The sequence below is a fragment of the Hippocampus bargibanti genome, linkage group LG17, assembly GCF_051943395.1.
Source record: "Hippocampus bargibanti isolate YZ-2025 linkage group LG17, ASM5194339v1, whole genome shotgun sequence".
Taxonomy (NCBI): domain Eukaryota; kingdom Metazoa; phylum Chordata; class Actinopteri; order Syngnathiformes; family Syngnathidae; genus Hippocampus; species Hippocampus bargibanti.
In genome coordinates this window covers 16,642,166-16,663,418 of record NC_142750.1, presented here as the reverse complement: position 1 = coordinate 16,663,418, position 21,253 = coordinate 16,642,166, and the positions used below count along the sequence as shown (strand labels likewise).

At 43.2% G+C, this 21,253-nt stretch overlaps 1 protein-coding gene across 1 annotated transcript in view; it reads left to right on the top strand.

Moving 5' to 3' along the window:
• Nucleotides 1–20,861, top strand: part of pdxdc1 (pyridoxal-dependent decarboxylase domain containing 1) — an 80,500-nt gene extending 59,639 nt beyond the window's left edge. The window contains exons 20-23 of the mRNA XM_089018655.1: nt 3,821–3,913; nt 4,092–4,188; nt 18,895–18,993; nt 19,726–20,861. Of these exons, the coding sequence (XP_088874781.1) occupies nt 3,821–3,913; nt 4,092–4,188; nt 18,895–18,993; nt 19,726–19,976 (540 nt within the window). The 3' untranslated portion in view covers nt 19,977–20,861. The remainder of the gene's footprint in view (nt 1–3,820; nt 3,914–4,091; nt 4,189–18,894; nt 18,994–19,725) is intronic.
• Nucleotides 20,862–21,253: the final 392 nt, after the last annotated feature.

Genomic DNA, 21,253 nt, shown 5'->3' with positions numbered 1-21,253 from the left:
TTATGCAGTCATGGTGACTTCTCCGGTGTGTGAGTTGTCTTTAGCATTAACCCTACCAGAGTGCCAACCTCAGAGATGCTAGTTTTTGAACTTTACATCCTTAGCAGAAACTGATGATTCCTTTCTTCATTGGCCTAGAGGACATGATGCCCACATTTTCCGAAAGCAAGTTCGGAAATTAACTGGATTGACTGACATTGGTTTCCTGTAGTGTTCCTGAGACCATGTGTTGCTTTCCATTATACATTGATGTCGGTTTTTGATACAATGTTGTTGCCTGAGTCTGCAAAGTTCACAGATACTGTATTTGTGTGTTGGTTTTCGGCCTTGCCATTTATATGCAGTGGTTTCTGCTGAACCGTTTGAAATTGTAGATAATTGATGATGGAATACATTAATTCATTGCAATTGCATGTAAACAAACATTATCTATAAACTGTGTGACTATTTTCTCATGCATTTGTTAAGAAAGTGGTAAACCTTGCCACATTTTTCTTGTGAATGACTGAGCAATTCTCTACTTGGATCACTAGGCACCCACAATTTCCCAGTTAGCCTGTAAGCATGTGGGATGTTCCAATCAGGTGTTTGATTAGCATTTAACAACTTAGTGTATTTTGCCACTTATTCCTTATAATAGAGAAAGAGGTTGGTAAAGAAGTTGGACACTGAGAGGACGGAAGAGTAGACAGGAGCATAGGGAGGTGCAGCGCATGGTGAAAAGGTGGCAAAGGCTGGACAGTGTCATGTTCCGATTTCGGCAGCATGTGGCGGGTTTGTGCTTATCAGCGTGTATCACACCTGCTGCCAATCTCATAATTATTCACAGGGGTATTTAAGGAATGTCATTTTGTCATTTGTTTGCCGGTGACTTATTCCGCCTTGTCACTGCTTGTGCCCCAAGTTTGGTATTTCACCCTCTTGGTCTTGTCATAGTTGTTCTAGTAGCTTTCGGTCTGTTGTTTATTAGTCCGATTCTTATTGTTCTTTTTTTTTCTGTGCATTTGCGTTTTGGGTATGTCTATTTTTTTATTTTCCTCTATTTTTATCTATTATTTTATTTATTTATTTATTCATTTATTTATTTATTTATTTATTTATTTATTTATTTATTTATTTATTTATTTATTTATTTTTGCCGCTTATAAATGAAATTTATTATTATTATTATTGTCAGTCGCAGCAAGAATATATGTTTGTGAATGAGAGGGACCCATGTACACGAGTGAGGTTACAGGGAGAAGAGGTAAAAAACGTGGATGCTTTTAAGTACTTGTGGTCAACTGTCCAGAGCAATGGAGTGTGGAAAACACGTGAAGAGTACAGGCAGGCTGGAACGACTGGAGAAAAATGGCAGGTGTGATATGCGATAGAAGAGTTTCACCTAAGATGAAAGGAAAGGTATAAAACTGTGGTGAGACCAGCCATGATGTTTGGACTGGAGACAGTGCCACTGAAGAAAAGACAGGAAACAGAGCTGGAGGTAAGAGAGATGAAGATGTTGAGGTTATGAGTGACCAGGTTGGATAGGAACAGGAATGAGTATATTCGAGGGACAACTCATATTAGAGGTTTTGGAGAGAAAGTCAGAGAGGCCAGACTAAAATGGTTTGGACATGTTGGACATGGAGAGAGAGTGACTATATCGGGAGAAGGAGGCTGAGCCTTGAAATGCCAGGCAGGAGACCGAGACGAAGACCAAAGCGGAGGCTAATGGATGTTGTCAAAGAGGACAGGAAGGTGGCTGGTGTGATACACAAAACATGGTTAGATGGAGGACACCGATTCGCTGTGGCGACCCCTGAAAGGAAAATGTGACAGGAGAAGAAGAAACAAGTTTCCGTCTTTTTTTTGGAATGTGAATGTGTTGAGCCATAGATTTCTACTTGTTTGTCAATCAAATAAATACCTGTTTTATTCAATATAATTGTAATATTGAAATCCTTATGATTTTATTGAATGAAGTCATTGCTGGAATATGGTGCCAGATTGAAGCCGAATGAATATTGTAAAATCGATGTTTCCAGGGTAGTTAAACTGTAGTACAGCAAATGTAACGTTTTTTCCGGATCATAAGTAACACCAGATTAGGTGTTCCTGCAATCAACATCGGACTGCACCACATCCTCGACTACCTCGACAACACAGGAACCTACGCAAGGATCCTGTTTGTGGACTACAGGTCTGCGTTCAATACCATCCCAGAACTCCTCATCCCCAAACTTCTCCAGCTTGGCGTGTCCCCTATGATCTGCCAGTGGATCCTCAGCTTCCTGACAGGATGGACACAACAGGTCAGACTGGGAAAAAATATCATCCTCAACATGAACCACGAGCACTGGAGCCCCGCAGGGATGCGTCCTCTCTCCATTGCTCTTCTCTCTCTACACAAACGACTGCATCTCAACGCACCCAGCTGTCAAATTCATAAAGTTCGCAGACGACACCACAGTCATCAGTCTCATCAAAGAGGCGACGAGTCTGGAAAAAGTGCGACGAGTCACAAAAATGGACAAAATCCGACTTCCACGGACAGTTAGGACGGCGGAAAAAAATCTTTGGCACCACCCGACCCACTCTTCCAATCCAAACGAGGCCGCGGAAAATCCTACTGGACCCTCAGCACCCTGCCCACCACCTTTTCCAGCTACTCCCCTCAGGCAGGCGCTTTCCAATCCATGCGCACCAAGTCCAGCAGACATTTAAACAGCTTCTTCCCCCAAGCCATTAACTCTTTGAACAGTAGCCCAAGTGGAACTGTATAGTGCCTCTTTGCAATTTTTTGATGATGATACTAGTGCAGCGTGTTCGACTGGAAACAAGTCCCTTGTGTGTTCTACATACTTGGCAATAAAGATTATTCTGATTCTGATTATAAGGCGCACCTTCAATGAATGAAATTTTCAGACGTTTTCCATATATAGGCCGTACTGGATTATAAAGCGCACTGGGTTATAAAGCGTATAGTCAGCTTTTGAAAAAAAATGAAGACTTTTAGCAGTGTCTGAAATTTATGACATAAAGTTAGCGGACACCCGGGCAGACAACTCTGAAAAGTTGCCTGCCCGGCCATAAACTTGCCTGCCCCATTTTTCACTACTTTAAATACAATAAGTCGACTAATCGCAAAAAAAAAAACAGATATTGTTGCGAAGTATAAATGATGTTTATAAATTAAGGAAGAACCTACCACAAATGCTCCCTTGCTTAATTTATGGCAAAAATCCCTTGCTGAAGCTTTTGCCCCAGTTATCGTTTTTCGTGATGTTGCACAATGCAATGTTTGCATTGCATGTTTGCCGAGTATGCAAACCATCATTTGCATACTCTGCACCGACAGCCAATCAGAAGCCCGTTTGACAATTTGCATACTTCGCAACGGCATCCAATCAGAAGCCAGTTTTGTGCTTTGGACTACACCTTGACTGAAAAGTGTACTTGAGAGTTTTGAAAGCAGCTAAGAAAGCGTAGTCCATGTGTCTTGTAGCAGTTTGCTTGTAGCTTTTGCTTGATCAAATGAAACATACTGGCAAAAAATTGTATTGTTTTTTTTCCCTTGAAGAAGTTGTCGGCCATCCGGGCCGAGACGTTTTGAAAGTCGTACGCCCCGGCCACGGAGCTGACCCTGTTTCAAACACTGCTTTTAGGCTTTCTAGTGTGGAAAATATAGTAAACTGCTGTTAATTAGATTAGTTAACCTTAATGTATATAAATGTACTATTAAGTATTATATGGTGATTGTGTCTCTTATTTTATAATCGATACAACATTTCCATCTGTTGTTGTAGTGACTTGCTAAATAGAGTTGTTTCCAATGTAGCTACTGGAGAATATGGCGGAGGTTGTGAGAAAAGGCATTCTGGAGGCAGAAATGGAACTCTTAAAAGCTAATGATGAGAAACTCATGGAAGAGGTAAGTGAATTTGGCTTGCATGAAGCTCAACCAAAAAACAGACGTTCTATTTTTGAATCAGAATGACTTCAGTCAGTAATTATGCTTACCCAAAAAAGTTAAATGCTACTACGAGTGTTAAGAAAACAATTGTTATACTTTCTTTTTGCTTTTTTTTTTTCTATTTGTTTGTCTTAAGGGCATGTTGAGACAGATTCCTTTGGTTGGCTCGGTTTTAAACTGGTTCTCTCCTGTACAAACTTCAATTAAAGGGAGGACCTTCAGCCTGGCGGCAGGTTTGTGTATTCATGTGTTGTTTCCAATTCCGTTTGTCAACAGAACTTCTGTTTTTTAAATGCTCTCATATAGCCCACAACACATTTCCATTTCACATGGTTTTATTTGGCCGGCCCGGTAGTCGAATGGTTACCACACTGTCTTTACAGTGCTGAGGTCGTGAGTTCAAATCCCTCTCCGGCCTCCCTGTGTGGCGTTTGTATGTTCTCCCTGTGGTGCCTGCGTGGGTTTTTTGATTGAACACTTTAAATTGTCATTAAACGTGACTGTGAGAACAAATGGTCTTTTGTCTCTGTGTGCCCTGCGATTGGCTGGCAATTCCATTTCAGTGTTCCTCATGCCCGAGGACGGCTCGGGGCAACCCCCGTGACATCATTCAAAATGTTGAATTGCAAATGACCTGATTCGGACGCCACGGAGGCGGGCGTGGGTCTAGGTCCCCGGTGTTCTACCGGTTACCCTCTTCCCGACCGTACCCCACTCTCCGTGCCGACGCTCCCGACCCGCCACCTCGCCCCTCCCCAAAGCAGAACTAATGTCTCAAAGAGGTGGTGGCGTTGCTGCCGGCCGTGGACCCAACGTGGCGTTCTTGTCGACGCCCGACCCGCCTCGCTGGGCCGCGTCGGGAGACCCTATCCCCGTTCTCGTCACGGCGGTCCGCGCTGGCCAAAATTGTCATACGTGTTGCTGGGCTGTTGGCGCGTTGCGGTGCCAGGCGTTGAATTAAAAAAAAAGGTATGGCGGTCGTGGTCGTAAGTACGGGTGGTTGTAAGTCTCGCCGGTCGTAAGTCGGTTGTTACATGTATATGAGCTTGAAATGAGGGTGGCTGTCCAAAATACAATGCAATATATATGTTTATAAAGCGCTTTAACAACAGCTGAAGCTGGAACAAAGCGCTAACATGGGAAAAAAGGGAAATACTGCCCTCTTGTGGAAGGGAAAACATTGGCAGAGGCCATGGCCAGCGCTTTATCGGCACCCATCTCTCTCTGTCTAAAAACTATCTTAGCTCCGTTGGTTGGTAACACAGAATATTACGTAGAGAACACCACAGGGTTTGTAGAGAGGATCAAAGACCTCATATTGGAACCTGAGGAAACTTTGGCATCATACGATGTGACTTCTCTCTTTTCATCTGTCCCAACCCCAGCAGCAGTCTCAGTGGTGAGGACGAGACTGCTGACCACATCTGCCGATTATTGGAAATCTGCCTTAATACTACGTATTTTCAATTTAGGGAGAAAATTTACAAACAAATTCATGGTTGTCCTATGGGCTCACCAGTTTCACCCATAGTGGCTAATCTGTACATGGAGAAACAGGCCCTCACATCCTTCCCGGGGACAAAACCTAGACACTGGTTTAGATATGTGGACGATACTTTTGTCAATTAAAAAACAAGAAATTCAATCCTTCACAGATCGCCTCAACTCTGTAGACATCAACATTAAATTTACTCGTGAGGACATTAAAGAGAACCAACTAGCCTTTTTGGATTGTAAAGTAATTATAAAAGAGGACAGAGCGCTAAAAACAGAAGTCTTTAGGAAGGCTACACTGACCAATACTTACTTTTCGATTCTAACCACCCTTTACAACACAAACTAGGAGTTATCAGAACCCTCCAGCATAGGGCTAAACAAATACTAATACCAACAAGCGTTGAAGGTAGAGAAAAGGAGTCAAAAAATATCAGGAGAACACTCACAAACTGTTGGTACTCTCAGTGGTCATTTAACAAATGTCAGAAAGAAAGAATAGGGAATGAAACCAACAATTCTGAAGATACAAAAAGGAGAGGAGTAGCTTTACATTGCAGGAGTTTCTGAAAAACGACAGAGTCCTTTGGCAACACAAAATTTGTACTTATTTCAAACCGATAAACACTTTAAAGGACTTTTTTTGTTTCCTAACTGACATCACAAAAACGTTTTATAGCATCTTAAATACCCAAAACACGCAGTATGATATTTTTAGTCAACTGTAAAACACTAATAAAAATGACTTAAAATGTCTAAAAAGTACTTCAATTTGAAACCGGCAGTGGCCAGTTTCAGAAGGTCCTGCCCCCATGTTCGTGGTGTCACGGCAAGACGTCTTGCCTTGCTCGAGAATCAAAACAATGGCTTCAGATTCTGAGAATATGCTTTCTTGTTACTCCTCCAGTTATGAATATGATTCAAATAGTTCTGAAGAGGAAAGCATACATGTTTGCATTCGATTAAATAATTTATTCCGTGTCATTTTGAGGGAATGTAGCACCGAATGTGTGTCATCTGGGGGGGGGGGGGGGGGGCGAAAAGAGGCAGAAGAGGGCGACAAAGCTCAGTGGAAAGCTCTGTGGAAACAGGCTGATTAATTCCTTACAATTTTTGTCAGTGAATATCAAATAGATGCTCGGTGCCACACACAAGGATTCACCATCGCGTTATTTATGTGTTTTCCTTCTAATTTCGCCATCAACACGGATCAACGCAAAGTTTTCAGACCAAACAAAGTATTGCAAAATGCATTGATGTGATGCAAGGTATGTCCTTTCTCGCTGAGGGGCGTTCCTTCAGTGACAAACGGTGAGGACTCGTCTCCAACTCAAAAACAAGACTTCCGGAATATTCCGCGCGAGTCTTAAAACGTAAAATATAGCTATATGCAGTGGAATCTTTGTAAAATACGCTCAGTAAAAGTCATTTGAAGCCATTTTACAAATTATGGACACAACTTGTCCGGAGACGTTGGTTGTCCTTTAAGGCAAAAATTAGTGCATCCAAAAGATAGGCTGCCAAATCAAAAACAAAGTAATGTACTTTATTCAATACATTGCAAGAATGAAAATTGTAAAGAGCAGTACATTGGGGAGACTAAACAATTTCTCAAAAAAGACTATCAACATTGCAGGGATAATACTAGTGGGCCTCAATCGTCAGTACATATGCACCGAAAAGCGAGCAACCATTCATTTGACGATGATGAGGTTAAAATCTTAGCGAAAGAACATACAGTGAGACCTTGGCTTACGAACTTAATTGGTTCCCAGACAGAGTGTGTAAGGCGAAAAGTGTGTATCCCATTTTTTCCCCATAGGAAACCATTAAAATGAGAGTAATCCGTTCCCAGGTCTCCATAAAATATAATTTTCAACTAAATAAGCCTTAAACCTACACACAACATACCTTATTCTATGTATAATAAATGTGATATTGTATTGTAATGAAATAAATACACTGCACTGTATAATAAAGTCACTTTATTTACATTTGGGATGGTCATTGATGGCTCTTAATTGACACCTGTTGCTTTCTGACTTTGTAAGATCTTACGAAACTGAGGCATCATATTGTCATTCATCATGTTGATGATTCTCATAGCCTTTTCTGGATGGAACTGTTTAATAAAAGCCTGCACATCAACTCCTGGATGGCCTGATTCTGCTTGTCCTCTTGAAGGCAAATCAAATCCTCTGTGTTGAGGACCTAATTATGGTCAGCAACAAGCTCAGCAACAAAAGGCGCCAGTCCGATGATCCCACGGACGCGGAATAAAACGCGACAAAAGAAGGCGGGCGGGGCGATCCGTCCAGCACATTCGCGATCCCGGAAAGCACCAAACTTGCGCCATCGCTGCTAACAATCAACTCGGCAAAGCAAACTCTTGAACTTGCCAGCACAAGACACAGCGAGGCGTCGTAATCATGTCACTACTGAGGTGTCAGCGACTTGTTGAAATGTCCCATCTGTGATGAGGGGATCAACACGCACACCACGCACATTCGCGATCCCGGAAAGCACCAAACTTGCGCGATCGCGGCTAACAATCACCTCCGGCAAAGCAAACTGTTGGACTTGCCAGCACCAGCCTCGTAATCATGTCACTGGTGAGGTGACAGCGACTCGTTGAAATGAAATGAAATTGAAGTGTCCCGCCCCAGCTGTCAACTCGCACGTGACAATTTCGGTGTCATTAGTCACGTGAAAGCATCGACTAAATAACGCCTTTGTGTAAAGCTTTTAGGCGAAGGATGGTAGCAATGGTGAACGGTACCGGGCTCTTTATTTGTAGAATGGTTCGTAGAAAGTTACTCTCAGGGAAGTGACACATAGCGTGAGAGATCTAGCTATCTATCTCACTAGTAATCTAGCTAGCTACCTCACTGGCTATCTAGCTAGCTACCTCACTCGCTACCTCCCTGGCTACCTAGCTAGCTACCTCGCTGGATACCTCGCTGGCTACCTCGCTGGCTGTCCAACTTGCTACCTGGCCGGCTACCTGGTTGGCTAGCTAGCTGGCTATCTAGCCAGCTAGCTATCTACATCACAATGTCACAATAAGATATAATCAAGGGCTGGACGGTGACGAGAACATGGCGCACCTTTCCACACCCCCTCTCTCTGAATTCACACGTCGATCGCCTCTGAGGAGCTTTTTACAGATAATTTTACTATTAGGAAATGAATGCAAGATGATCCCCTAATAATCACCGTCGAGGAGAAGAAGTAGATCATTGAGAAACACGAACGAGGTGTGCGTTTGTGGCGTCACATGTGCACACCGCGGCTGTCATGTGAATCTCAGCCTGACACATCTCTCACGCTGGCAAGTCCAACAGTTTGCTTTGTCGGAGGTGATTGTTGGCTGTGATCGCGTACGTTTGGTGCTTTCCGGGATCGCGAATGTGCGTGTTGATCCCCATCACCGATACTGGGACATTTCAACGAGTCGCTGTCACCTCACTAGTGAAATGATTACGACGCCTCGCTGTGTCTTGCGCTGGCAAGTTCAAGAGTTTGCTTTGCCGGGGTGATTGTTAGCAGCGATGGCGTAAGTCTGATGCTTTCCGGGATCGCGAATGTGCTGGACGAATCGGCCCGCCCGCCTTCTTTTGTCGCGTTTTATTCCGCGTCCGTGGAATCATCGGACTCGCGCCTTTTGTTGTAATAAAATTTCTGCCAGCCCCTACGGGACTCGAAATGGATGCAGATGACATCGAGGAGCTTGTTGCTGACCATAATTAGATCCTCAACACAGAGGATTTAATTTGCTTTCAAGAAGACAAGCAGAATCAGGCCATCCAGGAGTTGATGTGCAGGCTTTTATTGAACAGTTCCATCCAGAAAAGGCTATGAGAATCATCAACATGATGAATTATAATGTGATGCCTCAGTTTCGTAAGATCTTGCAAGTCAGAAAGCAACAAGTGTCAATTAAGAGCCATCAACGACCTCACAAATGTAAATAAAGTGACTTTATTATACAGTGCAGTGTATTTCTTTCATTACAATACAATAGCACATTTATTATACATAGAATAGGGTATGTTGTGTGTAGTTTTAAGGATTATTTAATTGAAAATTATATTTTATGGAGACTTGGGAACGGATTATTCTCATTTTAACGGTTTCCTATGGGAACAAAAATTTTGGGATACACACTTCGCCTTACACACTCAACAAACGGCTTACGAACTATTAAGTTCGTAAGCCAAGGTCTCACTGTATTTCAAAAAAGTGATTAATCATGCATGACAAAGTTCCCATATTTTGTATTAATATTTGAACTATCTTGACTTTGCCTGATTTGTGGTGTCATTCGTTCATTCATTGTTTGATTGTTTTTTTTATTTCTGTTATGCGGCAAGACAGCCAGCAGGTGGAAAGATGATAAAAGTTCACTCAGCCAGATCTAGGAAGGATATTTTTGGTTTTCTTTATTTGAAATCGTGGTGGATGTCGGTTTTCGGCAGACCACAGGTAACACTGCTCTCCAGGCTGTCCTTTCTCCCTCTTCTTCCTTCCCTGAAGTGACTTCCTCATTCTGGTTTTAACGGTGGTTCAGCTGAGCTTCTGGCGATTCAGGTTCCAGCGGCAATTGGCCATTCCCAGGTGGTTGCAATCACCTTGTCAGAGACAATTAGCGGTTGCCCAACTGTTTTGGATGGGGAGAAATGCGCACCTGTCTCTCATTCAAAATCCAGAAAAAAACTACATTATTTAACATTTCTTTTGGCATCATGACATCATTCACACCCTCTCCTCAGAGTTCAGACATTCTGGTGTGCTGCTACGTAACGCTCAGCTAATTCCGCTGCTTCTTCTCCAGGCTTAGGCTTGTGCTCCTTTACCCAAATGCGGGCCTCAGGTTGAAGAACTCTCAAATACTGCTCTTCTGATCCTTGCTGCGGTGATCAGGTCGCATCCACCTCCTGTACAGTCCTTTCAGTCGATTATAACTTTCTGTGTCTCTCCCTCTCTCAGTTCTGGAATTCTGGGTTCAGAAACCATGGGGATTGCAACTTGACTTGGACGAGGAAACTGTGGAGGTTGGGCATATGGTAGGTAACCCAACATGGGAGTTTCTTGTGCAGGAGGAAGGTTTGCTGGCCTGGATGTTCGAGGGTCAGTGTTTTTGGGCTGTGGTTTTAGAGGAGGATAATGTGGACTCGATCGACTATCAAATGTCCAGTCTTGCTTGTTGTGGTGCATCTAATCCCTTAATATGTTGATCTGTTCAATCAACATCCCCTCTCTATGTTTAGAATATTGCATGAAATGTCTGATTTCTTTCACCTATTCCTCATCAAGTTGAGCTTTGATTGTGCTCGCTGTCACTGAGTTTTAGGCTTCGCCACTGGTTCCATCTCACTCTGCTCAGTTCCAACCTTGGCTTGGCAACTGTCAGACGCCTCATGGAACAAAAGAACGGCACCTTCTTAGGGCAACTCAAGCTCCTGTTTTCATTGATCCACTTTAGAACTCTCCAGTTCAGTTTGGTTGGCTGCACGACTTCTTCATCTCACCTTCCTCTTATCTTTCTCCAGTTCAGCAAGGCGTAATGATCCCACCACTGCCACCAATTGTTATGTGGCGAGACAGCAAGCAGGTCGAAAGATGATCAAAGTTCACTCAGCCAGATCCAGGAAGGATATTTTAAGTTTTCTTTATTTGAAGTCGTGGTGGATGTCGTTTTTTTGCAGACCACAGGTAACACTGCTCTCTCGGCTGTCTTTTCTCCCTTTTCTCCCTTCCCTGAAGTGACTTCCTCATTCTGGTTTTAAAGGTGGTTCACCTGAGCTTCTGGCCAATCAGGTCACAGCGGCAATTGGCCATTCCCAGGTGGTTGCAATCACCTTCTCAGAGTCAATTAGCGGTCGCCCAACTCTACTGTTTTGAATGGGGAGAAATGCGCACCTGTCTCCCATCCAAAATCCAGAAAAAAAAAAAATGTCACGTTTCTTTTGGCATCATCACAATAACCATCCCATTTTCCCCATCTTGTTTTAAACTTACTTATTGGACACTGAATATGCGTGTGAATCTTTCCAACTCAAACATATCTCTCCCACTATTCCGAGCCATTGGTTCCTTGTCGGTTCATCAGTTTTAAACCTTGTTCTTGTGATGGCTTTCTTGCTGGCTATCAGCAGCACTTTTATCAAGTACTCATCCCTCATTTGCACATTTTTTAAATTTATGTTACCTAGATATATCACTATATCTTTGGTATTCGTTCGCCAATTGTCTTCTTCAATTCTCTCCAAACTTCTTCCCAATAACCTTTCAACATTTGACATATCCAAAATATGTATGCGTGATCTACATTTTTTCCTGTCCACATAGCCGCCAGCACTCATTCTGTCCTGGTTTGTCTTTCCCGTTCACCCCCGGGGTCGTAAGAAATCTTGTGATATTCTTACAACCAAATTCCCTCCAATGTCTCGAAGGTGGTTGTTGATTGTTGTATCCTGCACATATTTGACCATTCTTCCTCTGTTATGTTGGTTTGAAGTTCCTTTTCCCATTTCTCTTTATGTACAGAGTTGAATTTCCCTTGTTCAAATGGGGAGCCCTTTGTAAAGGGATGAGATTACTTTATTCTTCCCTTATACGCATCCATCATCGGTATTATCTTGTTTCTTTTATTTGATGTATCAATTTTATTTCTTTTGTATAGTAGTCTCTTGCTTGTAGATATCGGAAATGGTTGTTCCTTTCTAAATCAAACCTATGTTTCATTTTTTTTGGAAGATCGGCATTTCTCACATTCTCAGAATCAGAATCAGAATCATCTTTGTTGCCAAGTATGTAGAACACACAAGGAATTTGTTTCCGGTAGAACATGCTGCACTAGTATCGTCGTCAAAAAAAAAAAAAAAAACACAAAAACTGCTAAGTGGCACTATACAGTTCCATTTTGGCTACTGTTGAAAGGGTTCAAAGAGTTAATGGCTTGGGGGAAGAAGCTGTTTAAATGTCTGCTGGATTTGGTGCGCATGGATCGGTAGCGCCTGCCTGAGGGGAGTAGCTGGAAAAGGTGGTGGGCAGGGTGCGGAGGGTCCAGTAGGATTTTCCACACCCTAGTTTGGATTATTGCAGTGTGCAAGTCCTCGAGAGTGGGTAGGGCGGTGCCAATGATTTTTACCGCCGTCCTAACTGTCCGTTGAAGTCGGATTTTGTCCATTTTTGTGGCGGCCCCGAACCAAACGGTGATGGAAGAACACAGGATGGATTCGATGACAGCCGTGTAGAAATGTTGCAGCACCTCCTGTGGCAGGCCATGCTTCTTTAGCAGCCTCAGGAAGTACATTCTCTGTTGGGCCTTTTTCAGGATAGAGTTGGTGTTGACCTCCCACTTCATGTCCTGGGAGACTGTGATTCCCAGGAACTTGAAGGTTTCAACGGTTGACGCCAGGCAGTTGGATAGTGTGAGGGGTAGCTGTGGTGATGGATGTTTCCTGAAGTCCACGATCATCTCAACTGTCTTGAGCGTGTTCAGCTCCAGGTTGTGACGGCTGCACCAGAGCTCCAGCTGCTCCACTTGTTGTCGGTACGCAGACTCGTCGCCGTCTTTGATGAGACCGATGACCGTGGTGTCGTCTGCGAACTTTATGAATTTGACAGCTGGGTGCTTTGAGGTGCAGTCGTTCGTGTAGAGAGAGAAGAGCAATGGAGAGAGGACGCATCCCTGCGGGGCTCCAGTGCTCGTGGTTCGTGTTGTGGATGATATATTTCGCAGTCTGACCTGTTGTGTCTGTCCTGTCAGGAAGCTGAGGGTCCACTGGCAGATCGTGGGGGACACACCAAGCTGGAGAAGTTTGGGGATGAGGAGTTCTGGGATGATGATATTGAACACAGAGCTGTAGTCCACAAACAGGATCCTTGCGTAGGTTCCTGTGTTGTCAAGGTGGTCGAGGATGTGGTGCAGTCCGATGTTGACTGCATCCTCCACAGACCTGTTTGCCCGGTAGGCAAACTGAAGATGATCTAGCAGAGGTCCAGTGGTGTTCTTTAGGTGGTTCAGCACGAGGCGTTCAAAGGACTTCATGACCACAGACGTCAGAGGAACAGGTCTATAGTCGTTCAATCCCGAGGGTGCTGGTTTCTTTGGAACTGGGACGATAGTAGACTGTTTGAAGCAGGATGGGACTTCACATTGCTCCAGGGATCTGTTGAAGATTTGTGTGAAGACCGGAGCCAGCTGGTCAGCGCAGACTCTCAGGCAGGATGGGGACACTCTGTCAGGTCCTGCAGCTTTCTTTATCTTCTGCTGCTTGAAGAGCTGTCTAACGTCCAGTTCGTGGATCTGTAGGGCAGAGGGCGGAGATACGGTAGTTTCTGGTAATGGTGGGCAGACCGGGGAAATGGTGGTGTCCTTTTCAAATCGGCAGAAGTATGTATTTAACTCATCAGCCATACCATTGTTGTACACTGCTTGGGGGGAAGGTAAACGATAATTTGTTATTGCTTTCAGGCCATTCCACACCGATGCAGAGTCGTTAGCGGAGAACTGTTTGTTAAGCCTCTCCGCATAACTTTTCTTTGCGATGTTAATTTCCTTCGTCAGCCTGTTTCGGGCGAGTTTGTAAACTGCTCGATTGCCGCTTTTAAATGCGGACTCTTTCTCTTTCCTAATCTGCCTGAGTTTGGGAGTGAACCATGGCTTGTTGTTGTTGAATGAGCGGAAGGACTTTGTTGGTACACACATGTCCTCACAGAAACTGATGTATGATGTTACAGTGTCTGTGTATTCATCCAATGTGCCCGTTGAAGTTTCAAAGACGCTCCAATCAGTGCAGTCTAAGCATTCTTGTAGCGCTAACTTTGCTTCATCTGTCCATGTTTTAACTGTCTTGACTACCGGTTTTACACATTTGTGTTTCTGTATGTATGTGGGAATTAAGTGGATTAAATAGTGGTCAGAAAGACCCAATGCTGCATGTGCAACAGACAGGTATGCGCCTTTGAGTGCTGTGTAACAATGATCTAGAATGTTTTCTCCTCTGGTGAAACAGTCAATATGCAGTCCTTAAGATCAACGCATTAGAACTCCAGTTCCAAGTATATTTTCTATCTAAGGCTGCACGAGGCACCTTTGAATACACTTGGCTTGAGAAGCCTTCTTACTGCATCCCGTCCTTCAGTGTTTCCCCCCCCCCCCCCCTTCGGATCCGAGCCCTCACATCAGATACCAGGCAGCCAGGCCGGCTAATGCGGCGAACCATGTGGCGACGAGGACTTGACCAGTGGGATGACGCAAGATGGCCATGGCCAGCTGGCACGCGTATGCCATCCCACCTGATGCCGCGATTTTGCTTGCATAATAGGGACATTTGCTGGTGTCGCCTCCTGTATCTCCATGAACATGCATTCCTGCTTCAGAGACCTCCTCTTGAAAGGTTTTGCCTATTTCCTCCATCTCCTGTCCCACATAAATGCACTTCAATTCCAAGCCGCAACAGTTCCACATACGCATCGGTGCTCTGCGCTGACGCTCCTTTCTTCTTATCGCAGACTCCTCAAGCCATCTAGCTGCAGACGGTCCAACAGCACCAACCTTTCCGCTGAACAAAACAGGGCTGTGAAGATGCTGCCCATGACAGCCACAAAAAATGCACAATAGCCCCAGAGGTGTCCAGCGATGGCCGTCGAATGGCACCGACATTCCTCCCATTCAAAAACAGTACTGGCATATTCATGCTGCCAAAAAGGCGCAACCGCTCAGCACAGTCTCCTCTTTGATGAATGTTGTGGTCAAAAATGCTGAAAAACAATCCGTATCCATTGCACACGACGCACAACAACACAAAGTGACAAAAAAAAAAAAAAAACAAGACAAAAACAACAAAACAAGCAAGGCTCATGAGAGCACTTGCTGACCGCTGCCTACTCGGGCGGCATCATGGACTCCTTGGGTATGGGTATTGGTAACGACTGATAGAGGTACAGTGAACCCTCGTTTATCGCGGGAGATACGTTCCAAAAATAGTCCACGATAGGTGAAATCCGCAAAGTACAATGTGGTCTACTGTACACATTGCAGAATGAAACAATATCACAATGTTCTTCTCTCCGAGAGAAGAACATTATCGGTAGTTGTTGGCACTCTTTCTTTTTTTTTTAGGAAGAAAATTTTTATAAACCGACATGGCCCGATTTCTAGAAGCAGAATGCAAATCCAGTGTGTTTGATTTTATTCTGCTTTCTTTGCCGTGTTGTTTGCAGTGTTGTTTCTTTTACTTTGTTTGTTTGCACATTTACATGCCATTAATTAAAAAAGTTTTTTCCCCTCCCTGAAAAAAAATCTGTGATGCACTGAAGCCGCGATAAGTGAACCGCGAAGTAGCGAGGGATCACTGTATCAGAATCAGAAAACCTTTATTCGTCCCTCAATGGGGAGATTTGCAGTCCACAGCAGCAATTTGAAAGGGGGATGAGGTGGGGGGTGAAAGGATACAAAATTCTAAGCATAGTAAAATAAAAATGTCAACTGTATACTGTAACTAATGGGTTTGAAGTGATCGTTCCTCCCTGATTCATAGCCTTTCAGGGGGTTGATGGCAGAGGATGGTTAAATCAGCAGGAAGCAAGGTGTTGGACAGAATAAATTAGTTTAATCTTGTAGACAGCAAGGGCATCGTGGTGTCGGCGGAGCAGGAGGCAGGAAGAGGGAGAGAGATAGAGAAGCGCGGACTGGGAGAGCATTTATATGACGGACAGGGTGTGACGCAAGAGGATGTGACGTAATGGGATGTGACATCATGTAAAGGAAGGCAGGATGACGTATGAGGAAGTCCAAACCAAAACGAAATGATGCAAAAAGATGTTTAAAGATGTTCGTATCGCGAATTACCCCAACGGTAAATGAGCAAAACCGTTTCATAAGAAACTACATAGTGCAATTATCAAGAAAGTCATTTTGATATATGTAGCTTTATTGCATCAACCCATATTTACAGTACAAAGGTCAAGTGTTCAAATTTTTTTTCACGTGATTATTGAGAATTGCGAAGCCTGACAGCAGTTGGTAGGAACGAACGGTGGTACCTCTCCTTCTTGCAGCGTGGGTGTAACAGTCTCTGGCTGAAGGAGCTACCCAGTGCTGTCAGGGTTGGCAGGAGGGGGTGGGAGGGCCTGTCCATCATAGCTTTTAGTTTAGCTAGCGTCCGTCTGTTGCCCATCTCCTCCAGAGAGTTCAGCGAGCAGCCCAGGACAGGACTGGCCCTCTCGACAAGGCGCTCCAGTCTTATCCTATCCCGGGTGGTGGTGCTGCCTGACCAGCAGACAATTCCATAGTGGATGGCTGAAGCCACTACAGAGTCATAGAAAGTCTTTAGGAGTGACCTCTGAATGCCAAAAGACCTCCGTTTCCTGAGTAGGAAGAGGCGACTCTGTCCCTTTTTGATTAAGACATCAGTGTTTGTAGTCCAGTCCAGTTTATTGTTGAGAGTAACACCCAGGTACTTGTAGGAGGTCACCCTCTCAATGTCCGAACCCTGGATGCTCAACGTATAGCAACCTTGGTAGAATATTCATTATCACCATTTTAATTCTGGATCTTAAATCTAGTACCTGTGTTGACCACCTCCCGAGGTCTGCTTTGATGGCTTGGTTAATGTCTGTATAATTTGGTTCAAACAATTTGTCTGTTTTTTTTTGTGATGTACACACCTCTTAGCAGCCCACCTTAATTTGTATTTTCCCTGACTCAACTTTTATGGAGTGTAGTTAAGTGCTAAGTTTTGTGTTTTGTCACATTAAGTCTGCATCCTGAGGAATGTTCATATTCCTCGAGTTGTCCCATCAGTATCGAGAGACTATTCTGGTTGTGTACAGTATGCTATTAGGTCATCAGCAAACAGGCTCAATTTATGTTCTGAGTCTCTCACCTCCATGCCCTCAATGTTATAATTCTGTCTGATTGGGCTCGAGGTTCAATGAAAATACTCAATAGTGTTGGTGAGAGGCCGTGGCCATTTCTTCATGAAAGAAATGTGCCTTGGCTCTCAAAAGATTGAAAAACACTGCAGTAAAGGATCAGACCTGTCACATCCAGATCAACAATCGCGAAGTCAAGGAGTTACCATTGGCTGTTGTTGACATAGTGCTGCTAGCCACTCGAGGCGAGAAAGGCAGGAAGAAAGTTATGAATCGTTGGGACTCAACGTGGAGTCTGTGAGGCCGCCGATCAATGTGTATAGGATCTAAGATGGTGCAACAGGCACTAAGCTACAGCCACATCCAAACCGTCATTCAGCATTTTTTTTCTTCTAAAAACAGTACGTAGGGGGAAAAATGTGATGCACCATAATAAGGAACCGTTAACTAGCGAGGGATCACTGCAAATGCTTTATATCAGGCGTGGACATTTTATTAAATGTTGCCATTCTGTCATTCATCAGTGGCTTTTGTACCTGTCCGTCATAATCAGCCTTTCATTATTTCAAGCGGAATGAAACTATTGTCGTCAGTTGGGAATGTTATTTTAATTCATGTTAATTTAATGTTATTTTTGCTGTTTCGTCATCACTTCCTTCCTTCCTTCCTTCCTTCCTTCCTTCCTTCCTTCCTTCCTTCCTTCATTTATCCATCCACCTTCTTGGCCACTTTATCCTCACGAGGGTCACAGGGGGTGATATCCCAGCCGCCTTTTTTCTAGGCAGGGGACATCCTTTATTGGTTGCCAGCCAATCGCAGGGCATACAGAGACAAAACATTTGCTCTCATACTCACACCTCGGCACCATTTTGAGTGTTCAATCAGCCTGCTATGCATGTTTTTGGAATGTGGGAAGAAACAGAGGACCCGGCGAGAACATGCAAACTCCATTCAAGACAGGCCGGGCAGGATTTGAACTCAAGACGTCTGCACTGTGAAGTCGGCGTGCTAATAATTTAAATACTGGGCTGCCGATGTATATTCAGTTCCAAAAAAATGTAAAAAAACGTAGACACGTGTTTTAAGTCATAAAATATTTTACTTTACTGCAACCACAATACCATGTCACATTGTTCCCAAAGTGTGCTTTTTTTCAATGTGAAAATAAATCAAAATCGTGACAATCAATGCTTTTTTTCACTTATTCTTTTTCTTCTGCTTCTTTCTGCTCTTTTTCTGGTTCATCTACTGTTGGTTATCCAAAATGCAGGATGGGGATGATGAGCAGTAACTTCATATTGTTTTAATTTTCTTTTCTGCAGCAACACAGATACTTGAGATAACAGTTCCTCTTTTGGTGTTAAACGTGTCCTCTTGAGGGGTCCTTAAAGTGGTGGGGGCACTAAAGATAATTGTAATCACAGGAAGCAGGAAATACTTATCACAGCATACTACATTCATTCTTTAAAGTGTTGGATCAGATACAACTAACGGAGAGGGGCTAAAAAAATTACAGCAAGGAACACATTTCTTTACACTATCTTACTTATTATTCATAGGTTCCTTGGACTCCTCAGAGGTGACATACTCCACTAAAGCCCAGTCAGGCAGGCCACCCTTGCAAGAATATTCCACTTCATCGTTGGAGAGACTGCAAGGTAGCGCTATACAAAACTACTTAAGAGAAACAGTGCTTTTTGATGCTTTTTAGGAATACAATACATCCAGATTTATCTCGTGTTTTCACAACAGCTGCAACTGTAACAAAGCACTTTGCAAAACAGTTGAAGTAAAATGATAAGTAAAACACGCACAGTTTTGCAATCTTAAAGGACAACCGACACCTCCTGACAAGTTGCGTCCATAATTTGTTGATGACGATGCCAGGAGTGACGTCGCTGAGGGAACGCCCCTGACCGAGAAAGCGATACACAATTATTTTTGGATACGTTTTTTCATCTGAAGAATGAAAGGATCTTTTTCCGAATCTGAACTCACTGAAGCCATTGTTTTGATTATGGAGCAAGGCAGTTTGAGAAGGAGACATCACAAACTGGGGTTGGGACTTTCTGAATCTCTCCAGTTGTGAGCTCATTAGTGGCAGTTTTGGACAACTTTAAGTCATTTTTATTGGTGTTTTCCGTTTGACTAAAAATATCAGCCTGCGTGTTTTCGGTATTTTAGATGCTATAAAATGTTTTTTTCTGATGTCAGTTAGGAAACAAAAAAATGGTGTCGGTTGTCCATCAAACCACTTTTCCCTCAAATGATTTGGTGTTCAAAGCTGCTGTAGATGATAGAGAAAGGAGAACATTACTTGCAATTGTCTTGTTCAAAATATTTTGTTCTTCCCTATGCAACACAATCCAATAATGCTCTTTTCCATTTAGGTCAGAAGTTGTTTCGGCGCTCAGGTGTGGGGTCTGACACCTTTAGTAAATCCAGCTCAATTGGACAAGCTGAGGTGTCAACTATGATCCACTCACCCACTTCTATATTTGCACCAGAGGTTGACTCTACTTGTCAATGCATTCTAGAAGAAATTCAGGATTTTTCGCAGCAGAAACAGCATGCCCATCTGCAGGACAAAGCATTCTTGGAAGAGAGGATGGTTGATGCCCAAGAGGGCCAGCCGTCATAATGGTACCAGCCTAACTGATTATCAAAACATTTTACAGTACACATAAATTATGCATTTGGGTGGTATGAAAGAGTAAGGTTGTAGAATTAGTATGGTCTAATTGTGTCTCTAAAGAGTGTCTGTCCAATTAGGTTGGAAAAGATATAAGCAAACTGGAACACTCTGATACCTTTTTCTTATCACTTCCGCTTGTACCAATTTTTTTGTCATTTCCTCTCAAATTGCAGGACACACAGAATATTGAGTTTTAGGACTCCATAAACATTCAATGCAGCATGAGAAACTTTACACTCTCTTCTTTCATCAGAAAAAAAAGTTCATTTTGATCTTACCTGGTTGTAGTTATCTGCATTGAAAGTGGGGGCGGCTGTACAAAAAGTAAATTCTTTTAGAATTTATTTCAAACTCTTTTTGAGTTGCCTTTAATCCCTCACTTATTTTAGCTCTGTGGGGATTGCCAATGTCATAAATGCTTGATATTGGTCAGTATGCTAATTAATCTGGATGAGGAAACCACGATACAAATGGGATATGGCATATGAGAACAGTTCTGCTTCCTGGTGCACTGCTGTGATTGAAACGGAGAAAAGCCAGACCACCTGCATAGTGATTTTTTTGCTCATGCCATTGCACAACACTGCAGGAACTCTATTCACACAACACAAATGAATGACATTGACAATTGACCGTTTCGGCACATCTAACTAAGACACAAATTACAAATAATGCTATTGCCACATATTTTCAAGCACAAAAAAAATTAACACTGTGTGTATATTTCAACAGGATATGGTATTTTGATGAGAGTATCAGTAAAGTGCCATTGCTGCACTGAAACAACACATTTAATTGCTACACTACCCAATAAAGCATTTGTGTGTTCATCAAAAATGTGTTTTGTTTTTGTCTTTTTTGCCAACGATATCCCACCTGACCTGGCTAAAGTACTTAACACTTTCCATGTCATGGTCGTGGATTATGATATGTGAGCTAAAAATAGAATGTAGTACAACGTCTGTGAGAGGTTCATGGAATGGTGAAACAATTTATAGAATACACACTACAAGTTTTCACCTTTGAGGTAATTCCTATGGCCTCAAGTTTTTCTGGATCCGTTTTGTAGATTTCCTGATGAACCTCTGTTTGCAAAATAGCAAGTGCTCAAAAACAATTCGTACTAATAGCAAAACCATGGATCCTCTGCAAAAGGCCATTAGTTTCTCCAAGTCAGTACCTCTCTCAAAAACAAATATTTATGTCAATGCCAGAAGGACAAC